The 25,608-nt window shown below is 35.8% G+C and overlaps 2 protein-coding genes across 5 annotated transcripts in view; both read left to right on the forward strand.

Annotated features, from left to right (window-relative positions):
* Positions 1 to 24,072, forward strand: part of btr25 (bloodthirsty-related gene family, member 25) — a gene marked incomplete at its 3' end in the record, with an annotated part of 33,160 nt that extends 9,088 nt beyond the window's left edge. Inside the window, 5 exon segments of one of the 2 annotated variants that reach the window (NM_001386812.1) lie at positions 1,326 to 1,421; positions 2,546 to 2,779; positions 22,516 to 22,654; positions 23,167 to 23,202; positions 23,505 to 24,072. In NM_001386812.1, the coding sequence (NP_001373741.1) occupies positions 1,326 to 1,421; positions 2,546 to 2,779; positions 22,516 to 22,654; positions 23,167 to 23,202; positions 23,505 to 24,052 (1,053 nt within the window). 2 annotated transcript variants of the gene reach the window in all.
* Positions 5,993 to 16,800, forward strand: zgc:173581. Of its 3 annotated transcripts, none has more exons than XM_088651478.1 (9): positions 5,993 to 6,092; positions 8,198 to 8,341; positions 10,750 to 10,882; positions 12,351 to 12,888; positions 12,995 to 13,090; positions 14,588 to 14,821; positions 14,904 to 15,042; positions 15,643 to 15,669; positions 16,002 to 16,800. In XM_088651478.1, the coding sequence occupies exons 3-9, from the start codon at positions 10,806 to 10,808 to the stop codon at positions 16,547 to 16,549; spliced, it is 1,659 nt and encodes a 552-aa protein (XP_088507604.1). In that variant the 5' UTR covers positions 5,993 to 6,092; positions 8,198 to 8,341; positions 10,750 to 10,805; the 3' UTR covers positions 16,550 to 16,800. The 3 variants fall into 3 exon arrangements, with proteins under 3 accessions (XP_088507604.1, XP_088507602.1, XP_088507603.1); XM_088651476.1 differs by having other exon boundaries at positions 10,750 to 10,878; positions 12,335 to 12,888; XM_088651477.1 differs by having other exon boundaries at positions 10,779 to 10,878; positions 12,335 to 12,888.
* Positions 24,073 to 25,608: the final 1,536 nt, after the last annotated feature.

Genomic DNA, 25,608 nt, shown 5'->3' on the forward strand with positions numbered 1-25,608 from the left:
CAATAATAATAATAAAATTAGCTCTTGTCGCTCTTAAATGAATAGTAATATGTAAATTAAATATGTAATAGTTTTGCAGCGGTTTTTCCAGTACTGGGTTGTGGCTGGAAGGGCATGCGTTGGTGGTTCATTCCGTTGTGGTGACCCTTGATAAAAAAGGGACTAAGCTGAAGCAAATGAATGAATGTTGCAGAACTCATGTTGTTTGGTTTACTGTTTGTCTAGTTATGAGTTTGTGAACAGTAATTCATAAGATAATTTAAAATAAATAAATAAAACTGTTCATTCTGTTCAAAAAATTGGTTCATTCTGCTGTGGTGACCTCTGAAACAGAGACTAAACCGGAGGAAAATAAATGCATGAATAAAAAACAGCTCAAACAGCTTCTTGTTTTTGCTGTATTTCTGTTGTTGGCCCTTGTTGAGGAAGTATATTGGTTTCAAAGTGATTAGTAAATCAGAAACCTCATCATAATTTACCACTTTTTAATGTTTTAAAGTCACTAAAACCAGCTTCATGCTGTGCAACATTGAAGTCTTCATAAATTAATATTAAGGAGGTTCACAGGCATCCTGATCCTAAATGATCAAACTGATGAATCTAATTATATCAGACCAGAACCTTCACTATGATTCAAGTGTATGATTTTTTTCCCCATAATTTCTCTTCCAGCGATGTCCTCTTCCAGTGGTCCACTGTCTGAGGAGCTTCAGTGCTCAATATGTCTGGAGGTGTTCACTGATCCGGTCAGCACTCCATGTGGACACAACTTCTGCAAGAGCTGTCTGAATAAGTGCTGGAACAACAGCCAGACCTGCAGCTGTCCATACTGTAAAGAAACATTCACACAAAGACCTGATCTCAAGATTAACACCACACTCAGAGAGATCTCAGAGCACTATAAGGAGAAAAATCCTGCAAAAAAGCCAAGAATTATGTGTGAAATCTGTGAGGGCAGAAAGCTGAAAGCCCTGAAGTCGTGTCTGGTGTGTCAGAGCTCTTACTGTCAAACTCACCTGGAGCCTCATTTGAGAGTGGCAGGATTAAAGAAACACAAACTGATGGATCCTGTGAGGAATCTGGAGGACTATATATGTCAGAAACACGACAGACCTCTGGAGCTCTTCTGTAGAGATGATCAGACGTGTGTGTGTTCATTCTGTACTGTGAAAGATCACAAAAACCACAACACTGTTCCTCTAGAAGAGGAGATTGAAGAGAAGAAGGTAGACAAGGCTGAGGCTCATATTATGGGGAATCAAAGTCTGAATGCAGATTGATTTTCTTCAGTAAATCTGCTAAAAATACCTGTTCTCTGTCTCTAGACTGAACTGATGAAGACACAGAAAGACGTGCAGCAGATGATCGAGGACAGAATCAAGAAGATTCAAGACATCAAACACTCAGCAGAAGTCAGAAAAGTGAGTTCATAAAAGATTAATATAAATGATACATGATTCACTCTAGTTCAGCAAGAGTCCAACAGCACTGAGAGTTTCAGTGTCCTCCACTGGTCTGTGTTTATTTCAGACAGTTCAGACTGTCAGATTATGTATGCGATGGGTTTGGAGAGTCACTCTTTCTATAAGTTACTTTGTTAGATCTGTTACTAGTAAATAAAAAAGGACGTAAACTAGTGAGTGGGTAAGCAGCAACTGTCCAGACTGTAATCAGGGTATATGGAGAATACTCACAGACAGAATTCCAGGCTTTGTACAGGACAAACAGCTTACAGTCAAAAACGATGGTAAAGGCTTTGGCCAGGGCAGGCAGCATACAATCAAAAACAAGGAATCAGGCAGTAGGCAAAAGAATAGCAGTCAGAATACACAAGAAATGCTCAGAAATGTAAGCAAAACAAGATTTCACACCAAAGCTGCGGTCACACTGGACTTTTCTCCACATACACTTCCATTCAGCACCACGCATGGGGTTAATATTTGTGAGATGAGGGCCTCTGTTGGTTGGTGAAGTGATATAATGGGACCGAACTGGTGACACCACTATAATATATTGTTCTACAACTTTGTTTAAAACACTTTTCAGTGGTTGTAACAAAAACAGACAAAACTGGCAATAATTTATCTAAGATGAACCTTACTTGAAGTTTACCTTTTGCTTGTTAAATAGTTGTATAAAAGCTCTTTGTCTCATGTAATCATGTTGATGGCCAATGTTGAAAACCAGTGAATTTTAAATAGTTTTAATGATGAAAACAATCCAAACAAACAGGTGGCAGAAACACACGATGAATACCGCCAAACGGAAAACACCACAAACATAAAGTGTCCAGGCCTGATTCCCTCTCGTGTTCCACTGCTGTCTCTCCTCCTTTTAAGATTATCCAGAGCTCCTCTGTAAGACTCGAGACAAGTGCGGTGCACAGGTGATTGTTGTTAACTCTAACGCCACCAGCTAGCACGCCCTCACGGCTCTCTGCCCCGACCCACTACTCGCTACATCTAAATATCAGCATAAGTGTGATGACTCCATCATTATCTTAGTAAACTCCACTAATAATGCTCTGACTGACCTGTTTGAGCAGATATACTCAGAGAAGGAGAAAGCAGCTCATGTGGAGATCTTCACTTTTCTGATCCGCTCTATTGAGAGATGTCAGACTGAACTGCTGGAGATGATGGAGGAGCAGCAGAAAGCAGCAGAGAAACAGGAGGAAGAGCTGATTGAAGAGCTGGAGCAGGAGATCACTGAGCTGAAGATGAGAAACACTGAGCTGGAGCAGCTCTCACACACTGAAGATCACCTCCACCTCCTACAGGTCAGTCAACATCTCTCTGAGCAATGACACACCAGAACACTCCCCATGCTGAAGGCTTTCTCCTCTCTCTCTCCTGCTGTAGAGTTACTCATCCCTGCAATGCAGACCTGCAGACACCAGGAACTGGCCTGAGATCAGTCTGAAGACTCAGGAGAATCTGGAGACTCTGAGAAAAACTTTAGATCAACTGAAAGACACAGTAGAGGAGAAACTCAGTCAAGCTGGTATGTCAATGAAATATAATTTAATATAAGTGATGAAGAATGAAGAAGCTGAAATAAGAGTATATGACAGTGTTTGATCATGTATTTGTCATTATCAGTAATATTATTCCTGTATTTCCAGTATTTTGCAATAGTATCTGGATGCAGCCTTTATGATGCAAGCTGAGACTGCATCATTCAGTGATGCAATGTCAGACACAATGCACTCAAATGGAGCTAGTGACGTCACTGTGACGGGTAGGGTTATGGGTGGGGTTAGGTGAGCCCATTAAAAAGCATTGGATGCAGCCCAGATTGCACTGCACCAGGTCTGCAGCCAGACCCCTCTCGTATTTTGAAGTGTCCACAATAATAAACATTGTGTCTATTCATCGTCACAATATATGAATTATTGAATATCTGCATATGTTGACTCATTCACTAAATTGCATCTGATACATAAACAGAAACTCGCCTGATTCTCTATAAATCATACATTGATCAGATGTAAAAGTGATGTTGCACAATATTCTTAAAATATAACCTTTAATGTTTTGTATAATTTCACACATGATCTCATCTCAAAGATCTCCTGATGTTTTATTGTCTTGTGTGTCTGCAGAGCTGAAGTGGGTGCAGCAGTATGCAGGTACAGTGTGCTGATCTACACTAGTTTACACTCAGATTCAGTTCAATTTAATACAATAAGTTTCATTATTATTTATGTTGTGCTTTTGTCAATATTTATTTTTTCAGAGCAGATATTCAATAGGTGCATGTTATTACATTAATATAAAATCAGAAAAGGTAAAGGTGTTGTGAAACGAGCGGACAGTAGAGCTGAAAATTAAAATGTTAAAGAAACTTTATAAAATACATTCATACTCTCACAGCTTCAACACTTTAAAAACTGGATTAAATATTACAAACAATCATAATATTTGCACTGATAATTAGTGATTTTATATTCTGTTTTCTCAGTGGATGTGACTCTGGATCCTGATACAGCTCATCCTGAACTCATCCTGTCTGATGATGGAAAACAAGTGAAACATGGAGACATTAAGCAGAAACTCCCAGACGAACCACAGAGATTTGATAGATGTGTCTGTGTTCTGGGAAAGGAGGGATTCTCCTCAGGGAGATTTTATTTTGAGGTGCAGATGAAGGGAAAGACTGACTGGGATTTAGGAGTGGTCAGAGAATCCATTAACAGGAAGGGAGAGATCACAGCGAGTCCCAGTGATGGATTCTGGACTGTGGTTCTGAGGAATGGGAATGAATATGAAGCCTTTGCTGATCCTTCTGTCTCTCTGTCTGTGGGAGTGAATCCGCAGCGGGTCGGTGTGTTTGTGGATTATGAGGAGGGTTTTGTTTCCTTTTATGATGTGGAGTCCAGTTCTCATATCTACTCTTTCACTGGTCAGACTTTCACTGAAAAACTCCATCCATATTTCAGCCCATGTCCAAACTATGGAGGTAAAAACTCAGCACCACTGATCATCACATCTCTCCGTTATAATAAATGAATTCATACCCCTAATTTGAAATATAACATGTTATTATATAATTGTTTATTTTTTTAAAGTTTTGCAACCGAAAACTGTTGAAATTCTGAGAAGTAAAATCTGAAACTGTTTCATTTAGTTTTCTCTCGTCACCTTCTGCAAAGTAAAACTGATAATATTTTCATCTGAATAAACAACAAAGAATGTTCACTGACAAATTCCAGTATTACTCAATGGCTGTTTCTCTCTTATGATGAACAAGTAGAGCAGTTTAATAAGCTTTCATAAAGTGTTTTTACTAAACAGAAATATACTCGAAAGCACAGTTAAGTGTGTTTACATGTAATCTTTTTGAACACCTAAACATGTGTTTTATGTAATATGGGTAAATGTTACTTATAGATGTTTACAGGCAATTCATGTTTAAATAATATATTTTTACATTGTTTTAATTCACACTACTACAACATTATAGTCTGAGAAGGAAGTTGCAACTAATAAATATTTTAGTAAAATAATTACATTTAATTGAATGAAAATAATCAAATTAATAATGATTTTAAAATAATTTAGCAGTTCTAAAATATTTATCCTACACAACACTGTACAAACATGGTATTTAGACATAATTTGCCACAATCAATTTACGAATAATAATAATTTTAAATTAAATTCCTTCTGGTAAAAGGAGGAAATGGGGTGGAAGGGGGGGATTCTTCCAAAATGAATATAAGGCAGTAGGGTGAAATCAGTCTATTTATTGTAGGCTTGGATCAATCTGATTGGATTAATGCTGATTACAGATTCAAGACCAGCTATGATCAATCATATCACGTGATCCTCTCGAAATTAGTTTGTAAAACTTCACTATAATAATGCTTATTATTGTCCAACATCTGCTGTAATTTACTGATATCAAACTAAAGTATTGAAAACATTAATAAATAAAAGAAGAAAAACACTGAAATAGAGAAATTCTCTCGTTTGGTGAAATGTCATTCAGCATTACAGATTCATTTATTTCAGCATAAAACAACACACTTATTTCATAAACACAGTTCATTATAATCTGGCAGCTGTACGTGAGTTTTATATTAATCTTGTCCTGAATATTTCTAACAGGATTGTTTATTAAGTAACACACTGTTAAACTAGAGGCCATTTACACAGCCGTCTTCTGTAAATGACAGTAAACAATGCAGGCTGTGTAAGTCAGTCTTTACTGCTCATGACACAACATCAACACAACAGGACACATCTGAATGTGTAAAGTCGAATGAATGATCATTAAAGCTGAGAGTCCTGATTTCAGTCGGCTATCACATGTTTTACAGCTAGTTTGAGCTTTCACATACAAAACTTCTATGACTGTACAGCAGATTAGTATTCTGAGTACTGGATCTACAACTGTTCCCCTCAGCACTTCTGTCTGTATAACATTTGTTCTGGAAACTGATCACAGTAAACTGGACTATGAGCTTAATGTAGAGCTGAAGTAAAACACACTCCACACACAACAATAAGAAGAGCTGAATTACACACAGATACAGAATATTAACTGAGCCGTTTAAAGACGCTCGTGGACACATTTGATGCTTAAAGGTAAGAGACAGAAATCTGAGACCGATTGAACTAAACAGGTTTATTGATGGACGTTATTCATGTGCTGGTTTATTATATCAGACTGGAAGAAGCTTAAGTTTAATCAGACTCTACTTTAATTGACTTTTCTTTGAAAACATCATGGTGTCGATATTAACTGGCTGTAAAGCAAAGATTTGTCACTGTCATTTTGTCTCAGTGTTAAAGAGGAAAGAATGAGGAAGTGAATGACGTGCAGACAGACTGAAAACACTGTTAAGTTGATCAATAAATAAGAAAATCAAAGTTGTAACCTTAAAAAATACATTTTATTGCTTACTAATGTGTCTTTCCTTGTGTATTAATATATTGCTTTTAACATGCCACTAAAATAAGGCACAAATTTACCTGTCGAGACCCACAGAGACCAATAGAGTTTCCATTACAGCAACACTATTTTCCATTATCACCATTAACACCATTACACATGATGTGCTGCTTCTGCTGTTTTCCTCCATCAGGGAAGGTTTTTAATTTCATGAACACAAAGCTCCAGCAACACCCCACATATAGCAAAATGTCTTTGGCCCAGTTCTGACCCACACAGTCAGCTTCTGCTTGGTCCACGTGCTGCAGTGAATTACGGTACACGACTGGACCAAGTCTGGCTTCATCATAAGGGCCAAACATGGATCATATCTGGGCCTAGTCTCAGCCAAGTTAATAATCCATAACTCGGCCTGAACTGGGTCAGCTATAGACCATGTTTGGCCATTGTTATTATTTGGTGTGTCACGACTGTAATGAAATTGATGAACCCATCAGGCATTGCGCTTTAGGCATGTTAATAATGGTAACGGTCTGTAATAGTTAATAATAATATAATTTGTAATATAATTATTTAGCTAATAAATTAAATGTAATGTAGGTTAAATTTGGTTATTTATTTATTATTTTCAGGGGGTTTTCACCTTTTATGTGATAGGACAGTGAAGGACAGGCAGGAAAGCATTGGGAGCAGAGAGAGGGGAAAGTTCAGTATAGGACCCCAAACCGGGAATCAAACTCAGGTCACCGTGAGCACCTTGATGCTATATGTCAGCACGCTTAACCACTAGGCCATTGGCGCCGACTGAGTTTGGTTATTTTGCAACATTCAGGAAACAGATTAATAAATCTTGATTGTTTTCTGGATTAAAATGAAGACATTAGAAGATGCAAACTGGAAGATGGAAATGACTTTGTGCATCAAAATATTTCTTTACTCAAAAAAATTATTTAAATGTGGGTGAAGATAGGCCAAACTTACGTGGTCCACATATCAATTATTAACATCTGGGCCAAACACTACATTTGTCATTTGGACCATGTCTTGCGTGCCGCCTTAAAGACGCTGCCACCTCTGTCAAATCAGGGCCATATTTGCCCCACATGCTGTATGCCAGAGCCGGATGAATGCCTGCTGTGCCAGATTTATGCCAAATCCGGGTCAGAATGTGTTGCTACTGTATAAATATTCAGCAGTTCTTCACACTTTAATTCTTTTAATGAAGTATATTTCCCATTATAATTACTCGTCTTATTTAATGCTAATAATCTATTGATGCTAAACCTCATGTTTCATCATTTACATAAAGCACATTATTAGTAGCTTATAAACAGTTCATAGACATTTCCTCCAGTTATTGTACAAGATATCCTCTTCTCTAAGAGTGATTTCATCTCTGTTTGTGTAAGTTGTTGTTTAATGTTGCTGATGGCTCAATATTGTATCTGTACTCGTGAGTGAGTTTAATATATTTCTGTGCTGATTTGTGTTCAGAGCTTCAAATACAGAAAAACTGAATATAAAGATGAAAATGATCTGCTGCGTCAGAATACACATTATTTCAGTGTTTTCTTTGATGTCTTTATATATTGATTAGTGCTTCTTGTATTTTATTTTAGTGTTATTTTCTGTAAATATTGTCATTAGTCGTGTTATAGTCTATAATTTATGCTGTATAATATTCAGTCAAATGTTAAATACTTATACTCCATTGACGAAGAGGCTCGGAGAGGGAGGGAGGAGCCACTGAGCATCAGCCAATCAGAGAACTGAAAAATACTTTTACCTGTAAATCCAGGAGAGTGACGTCACTGCAGAATTTCAGAGAAAGTGAAACTAATTCGACATAGACAAACTGGACGCCTGAAATGATCAAACTTTAAACAACTCAACATTGATTGAGCCGTTCAGAAACCACCGTGGACACATTTAATACTTGCAGGTAAGAGACAGAAATATTAGAAAGACTGAACTGAACAGTTTATTGATTGAGGTGTTGTTGGTTCTTCAGGTTTTCGGTCAGTTGAACAGAAGCAGGTTTAATCGTGTCAAATACTCAATTACTTTAGTTTCTTACTCCACTAAAACGCTGTCAGATTTGTACTAACAGTATGTTTACTTGATAAATTGTAAAGCCAAATTTTGTGCTTTTGTCATTTTGTCATGTGAAATGAAGACTAAAGAATGAGGAAGTGAAAGATCTGCAGACAAACTGAACACAGACCTGCTGAACGGCCAAATAGACGATTTAAGTATAGCGGGAATACAAGTTAAAAAGAAAGTAAGATATTTAGGTATTGTAGTTAATAAATCAACCTCAGAACGGATTACAGAAAACTTTTCACAAAGGCTACAAAAGACAAAAAATATCTTTAATTGCTGGCTTCAAAGGAATTTATCAATTCAAGGTAGAGTGCTGATCTCAAAAGCTGAAGGCATTTCCAGACTTGTATACCCTGCACTGTCTCTTTATGTAGATTCTAAGATGTGTACCACAATTGAGAAAGTTTTATTTAAGTTTATTTGGAGAGGCAAAACAGAGTATGTTAAAAGAAAAACAATAATTAGGAATATATCAGAAGGAGGATTAAATGCATTAGATTTCGAAACTATTAACAATATCTTTAAAATCAATTGGATCAAAAATTGTCTTCATAACAATAATTCCTTATGGTTCTCTATCCCAAATCTTATCTTTGAAAAATGTGGTGGCCTACACTTTTTGCTAACTTGTGATTTTAAGTGTTCTAAAATTCCTATTAAGATGTCAAATTTTCATAAACAAGCCTTGAATACATGGAAACTGATTTATAAGCATAACTTTTCCCCCCACTCATGTATTATCTGGAACAATCAGTATATTTTATTTAAAAACAAGTCCATATTTTGGAATGATTATGTTAAAAAAGGAGTAATTTTTGTTACAGACTTATTAAATCGTGTAGGGGATTTATATGATTACAATGAATTTATTAATAATTTTGGTTTAAAAATTACTTTGATTGAATACAAAAAATTTGTTCATTGTATTTCCCCAAAATTACTTCACCTTATTAAAACCGCAAAAATATATAACCATGTATCTGGCTCTCACCCAGAGCTTACTATTAAGGGCCTTTCTATCAAAGATAAAAAATGTAATAACAATTATATAAGGAATATCCTAACTGCAGATAAAAGTGTTCCTCCAATTGCAATGGTTAAATGGAAACAAGCATTCCCTTCATTCTTCTTTTCCCCAAAAATCTGGTCAGATATTACAAAATACATAATTCCTAATACAGTAAAAGAAACAAATTTTAAAATATTACATAGATATTATCCATGCAATGATTTTATAAGTAAGTTTAAGGAAGGTTTTTCACCCTTGTGTTGTTTTTGTAAAAAGGAACCGGAAACAATTCTTCATTTATTTTTCAGTTGCAGTTACACACACAGTTTTGGTCCCAAGTTTCCTTACTACTTTTTGAAGTGTTTTATAAATTAATCAGTATAACTGAGCAAATGGTTTTTTTTACGGATTGCAACTCTGGATTACTGGAAATGGACAAAATAGCAAAAATTCTTATTTTATTTGGAAAGTATCACATCCACAAAACAAAATGTATGCTGACTGTACCAAATTGTAAACTATTTTTCATTGATCTAAAACTTTTTTATGATTCCCTCACTGCTATACAAAGTAATACCAAAGCTATTAAGACATCTCACTTACTGGAAAAAATACTTAATGTACACGATTAATTTTTGTTGTTAATTCCATTGTATACTGTTTTATGTATAACTCTGTACATCCCTGTTTGTTCAATTAAAAAAAAAAAAAAAAGACCTGCTGAACGGCAGATGAAATCTAGTGTAGTATTATTTAAACTCTTCAGTAACATTAAAGATAAAGAACTTAATCTAATAATATCACTCTTTGGGTGACAAAAATGTATATTAATACACACTTAATATAAATTTTATATGTGTATTTTTATTTAAGCTGTACTGTGAACTATCTTGAATCTTAACAGCAGGTTATAGTTCAGGTTGTTCACTGAGTCTTTACTGTGTTTGAAAGGAGTAGTTGTGTTTGCCGCTAATACTCTTAATATTGATGTTGTTAAGCACAATATTCAAACACTTTCCTCTTTTATTTCTGTAATTATGACAAACTTTTACATGAAATAAACAGATGACATATTAAATGTAATTATTGATATATTAGATGTAAGATTTTAATTAGCTTTTTATTTATTATAATTGAAGATTTTTATGGGAATTAAAAATATTTTTTTCTGTATAGACTATTAGATTTTTTTGTCTTTGCATTGTAATTTATTATTATAATTTTTTTTTTAAATACAGGTAAATAATATTAATCCTATGGCCCTCAGTGAAAAGGACTGAAGAGGTGAAGAACAATGGCAGAATCTTCACCAACATCAACAAAAGGAAAAGAAACCAGGAGAGGAAGTCTAGAATTCTTACCTCCATGTAAGTCAATTATCTTGAAAAATATCCTTGAATATTGTAATATTTAATGTACAGTTCAGGAATGAACACTCACTCATTATCCTTCAGCTTAGTCCTTGATTTTTCAGTGCTCGCTACAGTGGAATGAAACGCCAATTACTTTGGCATTTGTTTTACGCAGCGGATGCCCTTCCAGCCGCAACACAGCAAAGGGAAACACCCATAGACTCTCTCATTCACTCACACAATTCACTAAAGCCAATTTAGTTTACTCATGCCACCTATATAGTTCATGTGTTTGAACTGTGGGGGAAACCAGAGCACCTGGAGGAAACCCACAGCAACACAGGGAGAACATGCAAACTCCACACAGAAATGCCAACTGACACTTGTTTTTGCTGTAATACTGTTGTTGGCCATTGAGAGGCAGTATAGTGACAGATGCACAAGTAAACGAGTAACCTCATTATAATTGACCACTTTTAATTTTTCAATGTTACCAGTGGTGTAAAGAAACTAATTACAAATATTTAAATGACTGTAATGGAGTAGTTTTTCTCAGCAACTGTAATTTACTAAGCAGTTTTAAAAATTCGTACTTTTATTTTCCCTTAAGTACATTTGTAGTGCTGTATTGGTACTTTTACTCCACTACTTTCCTTCAACCTGCAGTCACTACTTTATTTCTTTCTTATCTATGGTGATTAGAAAACATCCAACCTAAAATCAACCAAATATCAACGTCTAATGATGTCACAGCTTGATGTTGTGTTGACGTTACCACTATTACATCTATCAGATGTTGGATTTTGATTGCCAAAGCTGATAAATTAATGTCATTATTTGACGTCAATATGATGTTGGTGTAAGATGTTGGGTCGACGTTGGATTTTGGTCATTTTCTAACACAACCTAAAATCAACCAAATATCAACGTCTTTTGACGTCGTTATTGAACATCAAAATAACTTTGTCCTTAGATGCTGACTAGACTTTGAATTTTGGACACCTGACATGATGACCTAAATCTAACCTAATATTAGTGTCTTATGATGTTGTGTGCCTGCTGGGCAATAACTGAATGCACTACAGAATATTACGTTTACACACATCCACAAATTACATGGATATGCATCTGCTTTTTACAGCATAATACTCTACTGAAAGGGCTACTTTTTACTCATACGTTAAATAATATACACAACAGATACTTTTACTCAAGTCATGGTAATTTTACTGGAGTATGATTTTTCTGTGCTCTTTTCACCACTGAATGTTACTTTACATTCAACCAACTTCATGAAGAGCAACATGGAAGTCTAAAATAGTAAAATAAATAGTATTAAGGGGGTTCACAGGCATCCTTATCCTAAATGATCAAACTAATTAATCTAAATATATCAGAGAAGAACCATCAGTGTGTTTCAAATGTGTCTAAACTTTAGGAGTGTGATAATTGATCATCATTTCTCTTCCAGTTATGTCCTCCTCCAGTGGTCCACTGTCTGAGGAGCTTCAGTGCTCAATATGTCTGGAGGTGTTCACTGATCCGGTCAGCACTCCATGTGGACACAACTTCTGCAGGAGCTGCCTGAATAAGTGCTGGAACAACAGCCAGACCTGCAGCTGTCCATACTGTAAAGAAACATTCACACAAAGACCTGATCTCAAGATTAACACCACACTCAGAGAGATCTCAGAGCACTATAAGGAGAAAAGACCTGTGAGAACGGCTGAAGTTGTGTGTGACGTCTGTGAGGACAGAAAGCTGAAAGCCCTGAAGTCGTGTCTGGTGTGTCAGAGCTCTTACTGTCAAACTCATTTAGAGCGTCATTTGAGAGTGGCAGGATTAAAGAAACACAAACTGATGGATCCTGTGAGGAATCTGGAGGACTATATATGTCAGAAACACGACAGACCTCTGGAGCTCTTCTGTAGAGATGATCAGACGTGTGTGTGTTCATTCTGTATTGAGAAAGACCATGAAAACCACAACACTGTTCCTCTAGAAGAGGAGAGTGAAGAGAAGAAGGTAGAAGATGCTGACAAAAGAACTCATATAATGGGAGATCAAATGTTATTTAATTCTGAATGCATATTCAATTTCTCTGTCTCTGTTCTCTGTTCTCTGTCTATAGACTGAACTGATAAAGACACAGAAAGACGTGCAGCAGATGATCCAGGACAGAATCAAGAAGATTCAAGAAGTCAAAAACTCAGCAGGAGTCAGAAAAGTGAGTTAATAAAAGTTAAATAAAAATTATACATAATTCACTCTAGTTCAGCAAGAGTCCAACAGCACTGAGAGTTTCAGTGTCCTTCACTGGTCTGTTTATTTCAGACAGTTCGGACCATCAGTTTATGTTTGCGATGGGTTTGGAGAGTCACTCTTCCTATAAGTGACATCAGTTGGTATTGATAAATCTGTGTATTTAAGACGGAGTCACTCATTTTAGTTCATTCACTCAAATCATTTGGTTAAAATTACAGATTTTATTTTAGGACTAATTGACACTATAATGTTCTACAACTTTGTTTAAAACACCTTTCGGTGGTTGGAGCAAAACCAGACAAATCTGGCAATAATTTGTCTACCACAAATCTTACTCCGTTAACTTTTTGCTTGTTAAATAGTTGTATAAAAGCTGTTTGTCTCATGTAATAATGTTGATGGCCCCCTGACCATCAGGGATGAAGGAGGCGGAGAACCAGTGAATTTTGAATAGTTTTAATGTTGAAAATGATCCAAACAAACAGGCGACAGAAGCTCACGGTGAATACCACCAAAGTAAAAGCACCACAAACGCTGGCTGTTTCTCAATTCCAAGGACGCAGAGAACAGACTTGCGTTCTTGTGAAGACCGGTCTTGTTAAGTCACCTTGGAGGAACGAAGTGGAACAGAGAACGCGTCCTCTGAGAAATGAGATGCTGTGATCTTTTGCTGGTCACATGACCTTTACGTGTTTTTAATGGAAAATGATTTAAACATTACAGCATTCATACAGCGATTTACTGTTTTTCTCCTTTTCACAATACATACTATGCATAAAGACTTTACAAATACATGTTGTACAAATAAACTGATTTTAATATGAATTTAAGCAAATAAACACCCTTAATGTGTTTATTCCTTTATTAAGATGTCCATGGTAATGTTTACTTTCACCGTTTCGTTTAGGGAAACTCCTGAGGTAAATAAGTCATATATTTGAACTTTAATAATAAATCTAAATAAAATGTTGCGCTTCCCACCTCCAGTCACAATGACTTCTGCGACTTCCAGAGCGAATTTGCTGCTCAAGTCTGCATTGATCCGTCCTCGATATCAAGATCACATCCGAGAAATTTCACGCTTCCTCTGTTCTTGCAGTCTTGAGTTTTGGAACTGAACTATGGCAGTTGATGATGATGTGACACGAGAAAACGAGAACGCAAGACCGCTGAAGAACACATATTGAGAAACAGCCCAAAATTGTCCTGGCCTGATTCTCTGTCATCTTCCACTGCTGTCTCTCCTCCTTTTGAGATCATCCAGAGCTCCTCCGTGAGACTCAGGACAGATGGTGTGTGCAGGTGATGGTTGTTAGCACTTACTCCACCAGCCACGTACACCCTCACAGCTCTCAACCCCGACCCATTCGCTACACCTAAATATCAGCATGACTGTGATTACTCCATCATTGTCTCAGCAAACTCCACTAATAATGTTCTGACTGACCTGTTTGAGCAGATAAACTCAGAGACGGAGAAAGCAGCTCATGTGGAGATCTTCACTGATCTGATCCGCTCCATTGAGAGATATCAGACTGAACTGCTGGAGATGATGGAGGAGCAGCAGAAAGCAGCAGAGAAACAGGAGGAAGAGCTGATTGAAGAGCTGGAGCAGGAGATCACTGAGCTGAAGATGAGAAACACTGAGCTGGAGCAGCTCTCACACACTGAAGATCACCTCCACCTCCTACAGGTCAGTCAACATCTCTCTGAGCAATGACACACCAGAACACTCCCCATGCTGAAGGCTTTCTCCTCTCTCTCTCCTGCTGTAGATTTACTCATCCCTGCACAGACCTGCAGACACCAGGAACTGGCCTGAGATCAGTCTGAAGACTCAGGAGAATCTGGAGACTCTGGGAAGAGCTTTAAATACACTAAAGGACACTGTAGAGGAGAAAATCACACAAACTGGTATGTCAATGAAATATAATTTAATATAAGTGATGAAGAATGAAGAAGCTGAAATAAGAGTATATGACAGTGTTTGATCATGTATTTGTCATTATCAGTAATATTATTCCTGTATTTCCAGTATTTTGCAATAGTATCTGGATGCAGCCTTTATGATGCAAGCTGAGACTGCATCACTCAGTGATGCAATGTCAGACACAATGCACTCAAATGGAGCGAGTGACGTCACTGTGACGGGTAGGGTTATGGGTGGGGTTAGGTGAGCCCATTAAAAAGCATTGGATGCAGCCCAGATTGCACTGCACCAGGTCTGCAGCCAGATCCCTCTCGTATTTTGAAGTGTCTACAATATAAATATTGTGTCTATTCATCGTCACAATATATGAATTATTGAATATCTGCATATGTTGACTCATTCACTAAAATACATCTGATGCATAAACAGAAACTCGCCTGATTCTCTATAAATCATACATTGATCAGATGTAAATGTGATGTTGCACAATATTCTTAAAATATAACCTTTAAAGTTTTGTATAATTTCACTCATGAAAACATCTCACAGATCTCCTCATGTTTTATTGTCTTGTGTGTCTGCAGAGCTGAAGTGGATGCAGCAGTATGCAGGTACAGTGTGCTGAACTACACTAGTTTACACTCAGATTCAGTTCAATTTAATACAATTCATTTCAGTATTATTTATGATGTGCTTTTGTCAATATTTATTTTTTCAGAGCAGATTTTCAATAGGTGCATGTTATTACATTAATATAAAATCAGAAAAGGTAAAGGTGTTGTGAAATGAGCGGACAGTAGAGCTGAAAATTAAAATGTTAAAGAAATTTTATAAAATACATTCATACTCTCACAGCTGCAACACTTTAAAAACTGGATTAAAAATTATAAACAATCATAATATTTGCACTGATAATTAGTAATTTTATATTCTGTTTTCTCAGTGAATGTGACTCTGGATCCTGATACAGCTAATCCAGAACTCATCCTGTCTGATGATGGAAAACAAGTGAAACATGGAGACATTGAGCAGAAACTCCCAGACAACCCACAGAGATTTGATAGATGTGTCTGTGTCCTGGGAATGGAGGGATTCTCCTCAGGGAGATTTTATTTTGAGGTGCAGATGAAGGGAAAGACTGACTGGGATTTAGGAGTGGCCAGAGAATCCATTAACAGGAAGGGACAGATCACACTGACTCCCAATAATGGATTCTGGACTGTGTGGTTGAGGAATGAGAATGAATATGAAGCTCTCTCTAGTCCCTCTATCTCTCTGTCTGTGGGAGTGAATCTGCAGCGGGTCGGTGTGTTTGTGGATTATGAGGAGGGTTTTGTCTCCTTTTATGATGTGGAGTCCAGCTCTCATATCTACTCTTTCACTGGTCAGACTTTCACTGATAAACTCTTTCCATATTTCAGCCCATGTCCAAACTATGAAGGTAAAAACTCAAAACCACTGATCATCACACCTCTCCATTATAATAAATAAATTCATACCCCTAATTTGAAATATGACATATTATTATATAATTGTTTATTATTAAAAACTCCTGCAACTGAAAGGAAGAACATTTTTTTTTATGTTTTGTTTTGTTGCATACATTTTGTTGAAATCCTGAGAAGTAAAATCTGAAACCTGATTGATTTAGTTTTCTCTCGTCTCCTCCTGCAAAGTAAAACTGATAATATTTTCATCTGAATAAACCATAAAGAATAAAAAATGTTCACTGAAAAATTCCAGCATTGTGTAGCAACTATTTCTCTCTTATGATGAACAAGTAGAGCAGTTTAATATGCTTTCACAAAGTGTGTTTACTACACAGAAATATACTCGACAGCTCAGTTAAGTGTGATTACATGTAATGTTTTTGACCACCCAAATTTGTGTTATACGTAATATGGTTATATGCTACTTATTGATGCTTACAGGCAATTATACTTAATATACGTTAACATTGTTTTGATTCACACTACTACATCATTATAGTCTAAGAATAAAAGTTGCAACTAAAAATATTTTACTAAAATAATTAAATTTTATTTTATTCAATGAAAATAATCTATTTCATAATGATTTAAAAATTTTTCAACAATTTTAAAATATTTATCCTACACAACACTGTACACACATGGTAATTGTGCCATAATTTACCACAATCAAAGTGCAGACTAATTTTTAATAATAATTTTAACGACATATATTTCAAGAGTTCACACATATATTGCTTGATGCTATTAGCAGGTTTGGTATGCTGTCCCTGGGAGAGAACCTTGAACTCCAAGATTATTGAGTCCAGGGCTCCCACCTGGTCAATGAGCATGTAAATGGGTCCAAGATCAGGTAGGTCTCGAGAGCTCCCCCTGGTAAAAGAAGAAAAAGGAGGAAATGGGAAGGGGGGATTATTTCAAAACAAAGATAAAGCAGTAGGGTGAAATGGGTCTATTTATTGTAGGCTTGGATCAATTTGATTGAATTATTGCTGATTACAGATGCAAGAGCTGTGATCAATCATATCACGTGCTCCTCTCGAAATTAATTTGTAAAACTTCACTATATTAATGCTTATTATTGTCCAACATCTGCTGTAATTTACTGATATCAAACTAAAGTAATGAAAACATTAATAAATAAAAGAAGAAACAAACACTGAAATATAGAAATTCTCTCCTGTTTGGTGAAATGTCATTCAGCATTACAAATTAATTTATGTCAGAATAAAACCACACCAACCCTTATTTCATAAACACAGTTCATTATAATCTGCCGGCTGTACGGTAGTCTTAAATTAATCTTGTCCTAAATATTTCTGTCAGGATTGTCTTTTATACTACATTAAAGAAGAGGCTCAGAGAGTGAGGGAGGAGACATTGAGCATCAGCCAATCAGAGAACTGAAAAAACAAACTTAAACCTGTAAATGCTGGAGAGTGACGTCACTGCAGAGATTCAGAGAAAGTGAAACTAACTCGATCAAAAACAACATGGACGCCTAAAATGATCAAACTTTAAACAACTGAATGTTTACTGAGCCGTACAGAAACCACTGTGGACACATTTAATACTCACAGGTAAGAGACAGAAATATAAGAGAGACCGAACTAGACACTTTGTTGATTGAAGTGCTTTAATTTATCAGGTCAGTTGAACAGAAGCAGGTTTAATCGTGTCAAATACTCAACTACTTTAGTCTTTTACACCACTGAGATGCTTTCAGATTTGTATTAACAGTATGTTTACTTGATTGTAAAGCAAAGTTTTGTGTTTTAATAATTTTGTCATGTGAATTGAAGACTAAAGAATCAGGAAGTGAAAGATCTGCAGACAAACTGAACACAGACCTGCTGCACTGCAGATGGAAATTAATGTAACATTATATACACTTCATAATATTAATGATAGAGAACTTAATCTAATAATATCACTCTTTGGTGTAAAATTTGTATAATAATAAACACTTAATATGAATTTATATGTGTATTTTTATTTAGTTACTGTGTATTTTCTTGAACCTTAACAGCAGGTTATAGTTCAGATTGTTCACTGAGTCTTTATTGTGTTTGAAAGGAGTAATTGTGTTTCTAATAATCAGTTCTAGAGCATTAACTTTAATATTGATGTTGTCCAGCTCAATATTCGAACACTTTTCTCTTTTATTTCAGATGTAAATATGACAAACTTTCTCATAAAAATAAACAGTTGACATATTAAAAGTATTTCTAGATATATTAGATGTAAGATTCTAATTAAAAAAAATGTTTATAACAGAAGATTAAAAACATTTGAAATGTGAATTAAAAACATTTTATTTTCAGAAGAGGCTACAGTTAGATTTTTTTTTTAATCTTTGCATTGTAATTAAGTGTTTTTTTTTAACACAGGTAGATCATTTTAATCCCATGGCCCTCAGTGAAAAGGACTGAAGAGATGAAGAACAATGGCAGAATCTTCACCAGCATCAACAAAAGGAAAAGAAACCAGGAGAGGAAGTCAAGAAATTTTACCTCCATGTAAGTTAATTATCTTGAAAAATATCCTAATGAATATTGTAGTATTTAATATGTGCAGTTCAGGAATGAACATTTGCAGTCAAATGTCTGAACACTCCTACTAATATTACTGTTTGTACATTTTAGCTAAATGTATTAGATAATCAAGTTAATGATAATAATAAAAAGTAGCCCTTGTCACACCAAAAAATAAATAAAAGTAGGCTAACATGTAAATTAAATCTGTAATCTTAAGATCATGTTTAAATAAATAAAAAAGCAGCTCAAACAACTTCTTGTTTTGCTGGAATACTAGTGTTGCCCATTTAGGGCCAGTATAGTGACAGATGAGCCAGCGGTTTCAAAGTGATTAAAAAATGAGAAACCTCATTATAACTTACCACTTTTATTTTTTTCAAAGTTACTGATCGCTCTTTACATTCAACCAGCTTCATAAGGAGCAACATGGAAGTCTTCATAAATAGTATTAAGGGAGTTCACAGGCATCCTGATCCTGAATAATCAAACTAATGAATCTAAAAATAATAGACATGACCTTCACTATGTTTCAGTTTTCAAGTGCTTTAGCAGTGTATGATTTATCGTCATCATATCTCCTCCAGCAATGTCCTCCTCCACTAATCCACTGATTGAGGATCTTCGGTGCTCGATATGTCTGAACGTGTTCACTGATCCGGTCAGCACTTCATGTGGACACAACTTCTGCAGGAGCTGTCTGAATAAGTGCTGGAGCAAGAGCCAGACCTGCAGCTGTCCATACTGTGGAGAAACATTTACGCAAAGACCTGAGAAAAGACCTGAGGAAAAGGCTGAAGTTGTGTGTGACGTCTGTGAGGACAGAAAGCTGAAAGCCCTGAAGTCGTGTCTGGTGTGTCAGAGCTCTTACTGTCAAACTCACCTGGAGCCTCATTTGAGAATGGCAGGATTAAAGAAACACAAACTGATGGATCCTGTGAGGAATCTGGAGGACTATATATGTCAGAAACACAACAGACCTCTGGAGCTCTTCTGTAGAGATGATCAGACGTGTGTGTGTTCATTCTGCACTGAGACAGACCACAAAAACCACAACACTGTTCCTCTAGAAGAGGAGATTGAAGAGAAGAAGGTAGAAGATCCTGGTTGTTTAATTTCTTTGCCTCTTCCTATTGGGACTGCTTCATCTATTGAATGTTTTAAGAAATCTCTCCAAACATGTATTTTTAGTGAAGCATTTCAGTCATCGTGTTATAGTTGTTGTGTATTGTGATGTTAATACAAGTAGCAATGGTTTATTATTGTTTTATACTGCTGCACTGTCTTGAGAAAGCCACATTACAAATGAATTTGTATTACATTTGTGGTTCAGTCTGGAAAATGTCTGAAATCTGCTATAAGTGTGTCTGTTCTCTGTCTGTAGACTGAACTGATGAAGACACAGACAGACGTGCAGCAGATGATCCAGGACAGAATCAAGAAGATTCAAGAAGTCAAACACTCAGCAGGAGTCAGAAAAGTGAGTTAACTTAAACATAATTTTAATAGTAAATAATTTAGTTGTGGCCCTACAAGAGTCATTTTACAGTCACTCTTTCTGATTATAATAACCAGAATTGTATTGTACAATACTATGATACTTTTTATAAAAAGTTAGTTAAAAGACATTTAAAAAAAGTCATTTAGAAACAAGTCACCACTACATTGTATTAGATTTGACACTAAAAGTACCGATATTTTTGGTAAATTTGATAAATTTGATCCCGCTTGCTTTTTTGAGCGCTGTCAAGCGAGGTCTTACACCCCTACGATTGTTCATTGTCTTCACCCACTCAATAGAAAGGGCTGCACTTGGCTTTAGAAATGAAAGCACTGTTCACCGATGAGTGATGCGGGAAGAAGAGCCGCGGTTACAGTCTATATGTGCATAATACGCAGTTATCACAGGTAACCATAATAGAAACAGTGGAGAAAACTTGCATTTCAGGCACGCTCGTGTCTGGATCCACAAGTATCGCTTTAAAAGCCAAGAGGAGAGGACAAGTTACCTCACGAACACGCCAGCGGGTCAAACATCCAAAATGAGAGCTAGAGAGGCAGAGATTTTTACAGCATTTCTCCCTAGTAGTGACATAGCGGCTTGTGTGCTGTGCCTCCTTCAGTGTCAATGAAAGACTGTCCAGCAAACTCACAAGCAGTTGAACTGTGCATAATTATCTACCTTTTAAGTAGTAGGAGTGTTTAATGTACTCGCCCTCGCCTCCTCCGCCATAGTATTCTACCACAACATCGCACATATGAGATAAATAACGTCCAAACGTAATAACCGGTTATGATTATTACAGAACCGATATCGAATCGCATCGCCGTGCTCAGAAGAAACAATTAATTTTGACACCCCCAGTTTTCAGACTGCCAAGCTTTAGATTGTGTTGCCGCTGCTGGAGCCACATAAAAGTCTGAGTACATGAGCTCAGTATCAGGCCCGATACCAGAATCGGTTTTGGAGCATCCCTAATTATTAGTTTACCAAATGTAAGCATATATTGTTGACTTCAATTACCTTATGTGGAATTATTAGTTATTAAGGACTAGGCATGGGCTGGTATAAGATTCTTACAGTAGGATAACCTTGGATAAAAATAGCACGGTTTCACGGTACTGAGACTACTGCAATAAAATATATTATTAAATGTCTGGGTTGAATACAAAAACGTTTTCCCTTTTGAACACAATGTATTGTATTTTGAGAAACATTTAAAATATTTTGGACCAGTAAACATGTCAGGCTGAATGAATTATTGAGTTCTGCTGTCTTTATTTGTTTCAAAAACTGATTTTTAAAACAATTTAAAACAGCATCTTTAGATATATTTTCTGCTGAAGATACTGTTGTCCTAAAAAAAACGTTAATAAAAAATCGTACACATACTGTGCCTTAGGAACGGTATTGCAGAAAATTTTGGCGATTTTAAAACCTTGACTTTTCCAAAGTGTGGTATACCTTGAAAACGGTTATCGTCCCACACACACTCTCAATGGCATTATTAACCAACCAGAATCAAGCATGATTGTGGAGGCATGATCACTATGACTGTGATTACTTCATCATTGTTTTAGCAAACTCCACATGTTCTGACTGACCTGTTTGAGCAGATAAACTCGGAGAATGAGAAAGCAGCTCATGTTGAGATCTTCACTGATCTGATCCGCTCCATTGAGAGATGTCAGACTGAACTGCTGAAGATGATGGAGGAGCAGCAAAAAGCAGCAGAGAAACAGGAGGAAGAGCTGATTGAAGAGCTGGAGCAGGAGATCACTGAGCTGAAGATGAGAAACACTGAGCTGGAGCAGCTCTCACACACTGAAGATCACCTCCACCTCCTACAGGTCAGTCAACATCTCTCTGAGCAATGACACACCAGAACACTCCCCATGCTGAAGGCTTTCTCCTCTCTCTCTCCTGCTGTAGAGTTACTCATCCCTGCACAGACCTGCAGACACCAGGAACTGGCCTGAGATCAGTCTGAAGACTCAGGAGAATCTGGAGACTCTGAGAAGAGCTTTCAGTAAACTGAAGGACACTCTAAATGAGAAACTCAGTCAAACTGGTATGTTAATCAAGTGATGAAGAATGAGTCTAAGCTGAAATATGACAGTATTTGATCATGTATTTGTCATTATCAGTAATCATCATCAGATCAAGGCAGTTTATCAGCTGTAAAGAGGATGGGTTTAACATGTTTAAATGGATATTGTGTAATGTTTTAGCTCATTATCTCAATCAGTTTCACTGTGCTTACATTTTACACTGAAATTAGCTGCTTTTACAGTGTTAAAATGCTTTTGCTTCAGATATTACCTAAGAAATTAACATTTAACTGATAAGAAATAAACAATTAACTGATGTTAGCAACTTGAGCCTTACTGTACTGAGATAACAAACAAAAGCTTTATAAATGTTCACTCGATTTCTAAAACCGTTGATCAGATTAATGAGTGAAAATGTTCAGATGTAAATGTGATGTTCCTAAAATTCCTAAAATATATCTTCTTAAAAATGTTTGTTTAATTTCAGACATGAAAACATCTAACAGATCTCCTCATGTTTTATTGTCATCAGTGTCTGCAGAGCTGAAGTGGATGCAGCAGTATGCAGGTACAGTGTGCTGAACTACACTCGGATTCAGTAAAATTTAATACAATTCATTTCAATATTATTTGTATAGTGTTTTACCCAGTATTTATTTTTTTTAAAGCAGATTTTCAATAGGTGCATTTCATAACATTACTATTAAAATCAGAAAAGGTAAAGGTGTTATGAAATAAGCGGACAGTAGAGCTGAAAGTTAAAATGTTAAAGAAACTCTCACAGCTTTAACACTAAAAACTGGATTAAATATTATAAACAATCATAAAATCTGCACTGATTATTCATGATTTTATATTCTGTTTTCTCAGTGGATGTGACTCTGGATCCTGATACAGCTCATCCTAAACTCATCCTGTCTGATGATGGAAAACAAGTGAGAGATGGAGACATTGAGCAGGAACTCCCAGACAACCCACAGAGATTTGATTACTGTGTAAATGTCCTGGGAAAGGAGGGATTCTCCTCAGGGAGATTTTATTTTGAGGTGCAGGTGAAGGGAAAGACTGACTGGGATTTAGGTGTGGTCAGAGAATCCATTAAGAGGAAGGGACAGATCACACTGAGACCCGGTAATGGATTCTGGACTGTGCTTCTGAGGAATGGGAATGAATATAAAGCCTGTGCTAGTCCTCGTGTCTCTCTGTCTCTGAAAGTGAAGCCGCAGCGGGTCGGTGTGTTTGTGGATTATGAGGAGGGTTTGGTCTCCTTTTATGATGTGGAGTCCAGCTCTCATATCTACTCTTACACTGGTCAGACTTTCACTGATAAACTCTTTCCATATTTCAGCCCATGTATAAACAGTGGAGGTAAAAACTCAAAACCACTGATCATCACTCATGTCAATTATAATGAATAAATGTACACCACTAATATGAATGCTTTAAGTAAAATAGCTAATAATATATTTAAACATCAAGTTGTTGTTTGTAATATTTTGGTCATTTCCATTTCATTTTCTACAGTATGTAAAAGTGATGGTGTGATGTTCAGTTTTTATTTCTTTTCAGTGCTACATGAATATAAATGCGAAACTATATTTGATAAATTGCGGTTTCTCTCTTATAAAATATTCTGTGATGCATATGATTAATACTGTCCAAAAACATGGTCTTGCAACAGTGCCATGTCAGTTGTTTACACCATTATAAAATCAGCTATCTCTTTTTTTTTTTTACAACAGAACAAATAATAAAAATAAATAGCACAAGAACATGTTCAGTATCATTTAATTAAATAATCCTATATATTTTAATGTATACATTTCTGTGTTCCTTTAAGTCTACTAAACTTTAAACAAAAGCTCCAAATCAACTATAACATACTCATTTAGTATAAAATACTGTTTTTGACTCTTCTGAATATTTGCACTTGTTTTGTAAGAACATTTTTAATATTTTTTATATACAGACTAATTCATAGACTAACTCAATTGAAGCAAAATATTAAAATAATTCAGAATGTTGCATATTTAAAATTTTCAACCATATTGCATATTTTTTATTTCTATAGCATGTACAATGAGCACATTAATAAATAGGATCATTTCGTAATGAGTAAATGTAAGTAACCCATAAAAGTGCACCTTAATGCAAAGTAAAAACATGCAAAACATGTGATCCTATATTAGTAACGTATACTTGGCATTTCGATGGCGATAGGGCCATCTTTAAATCTCCCAGGTTTTGTTGGCGCCAGTGGTGTTGTGTTTAGTGCGTCGACAAATGCACTACAGTGCTCACGGTGACCCAAGTTTGATTCCTGCCTTGCAGTCCTATGCCGATCCTTCACCTCTCTCTGCTCCCCATGCTTTCCTGTCAATACTTTCTACTGTCCTATTAAAGGTGAAAACCCCTAAAAAAAACCTCCTAGGTTTTTAGTTGGGTTGTAAACCATTAAAATTAAATAACTTATCGTGTTGTATAGTGAAGTTATATTGTTGTTAACCAGTGAAAGTACACTACCGGTTAACAGTTTGGGGTCAGTAGGATTTTTAAATGTTTTAAATTAAGCTTCTCCAGCTCACCAAGACTGCATTTATTTAACCAAAAATACTGTACAAATTGTACAATTGTGAAATATTCTTGCACTATAAATAACTGTTCAAAAGTAGTTTATAATTTAATATAATAATTTATTACAGTGATTTTAAAAATGAATTTTTAGCTTCATTACTCCAGTCTTAAGTCACATAATCCTTCAGAAATCACTCAAACATTAATTATTTTTGTTGTTATTATTATTAATAATAATTTTAATAATGGTAGGTATAATAAAAGCAATAATGACTGGAGTAATTTTATCTGAAACTACATGCAATAAGTAATAAATAAACATTTAATAAATAAGTATTTAAAAATGTAACTTTTTTTTTTAATAAATGCCGCTTTTATGAAGACCAAATTTTTATTTAAA

The sequence above is a fragment of the Danio rerio genome, chromosome 19 (genome assembly GCF_052040795.2).
Source record: "Danio rerio strain M-AB ecotype USA chromosome 19, GRCz13ab, whole genome shotgun sequence".
In the NCBI taxonomy this organism is placed as follows: Eukaryota; Metazoa; Chordata; class Actinopteri; order Cypriniformes; family Danionidae; genus Danio; species Danio rerio.

Excerpts from the sequence above, each read along its gene's own strand:
- zgc:173581 (XM_088651476.1), top strand. The coding sequence starts at position 10,806 with ATGGCAGAATCTTCACCAACATCAACAAAAGGAAAAGAAACCAGGAGA. Across the intron at positions 12,889-12,994 it reads AGGAGAGTGAAGAGAAGAAG|ACTGAACTGATAAAGACACA; the intron begins GTAGAAGATGCT and ends CTCTGTCTATAG. Across the intron at positions 15,043-15,642 it reads GGAGAAAATCACACAAACTG|AGCTGAAGTGGATGCAGCAG; the intron begins GTATGTCAATGA and ends GTGTGTCTGCAG.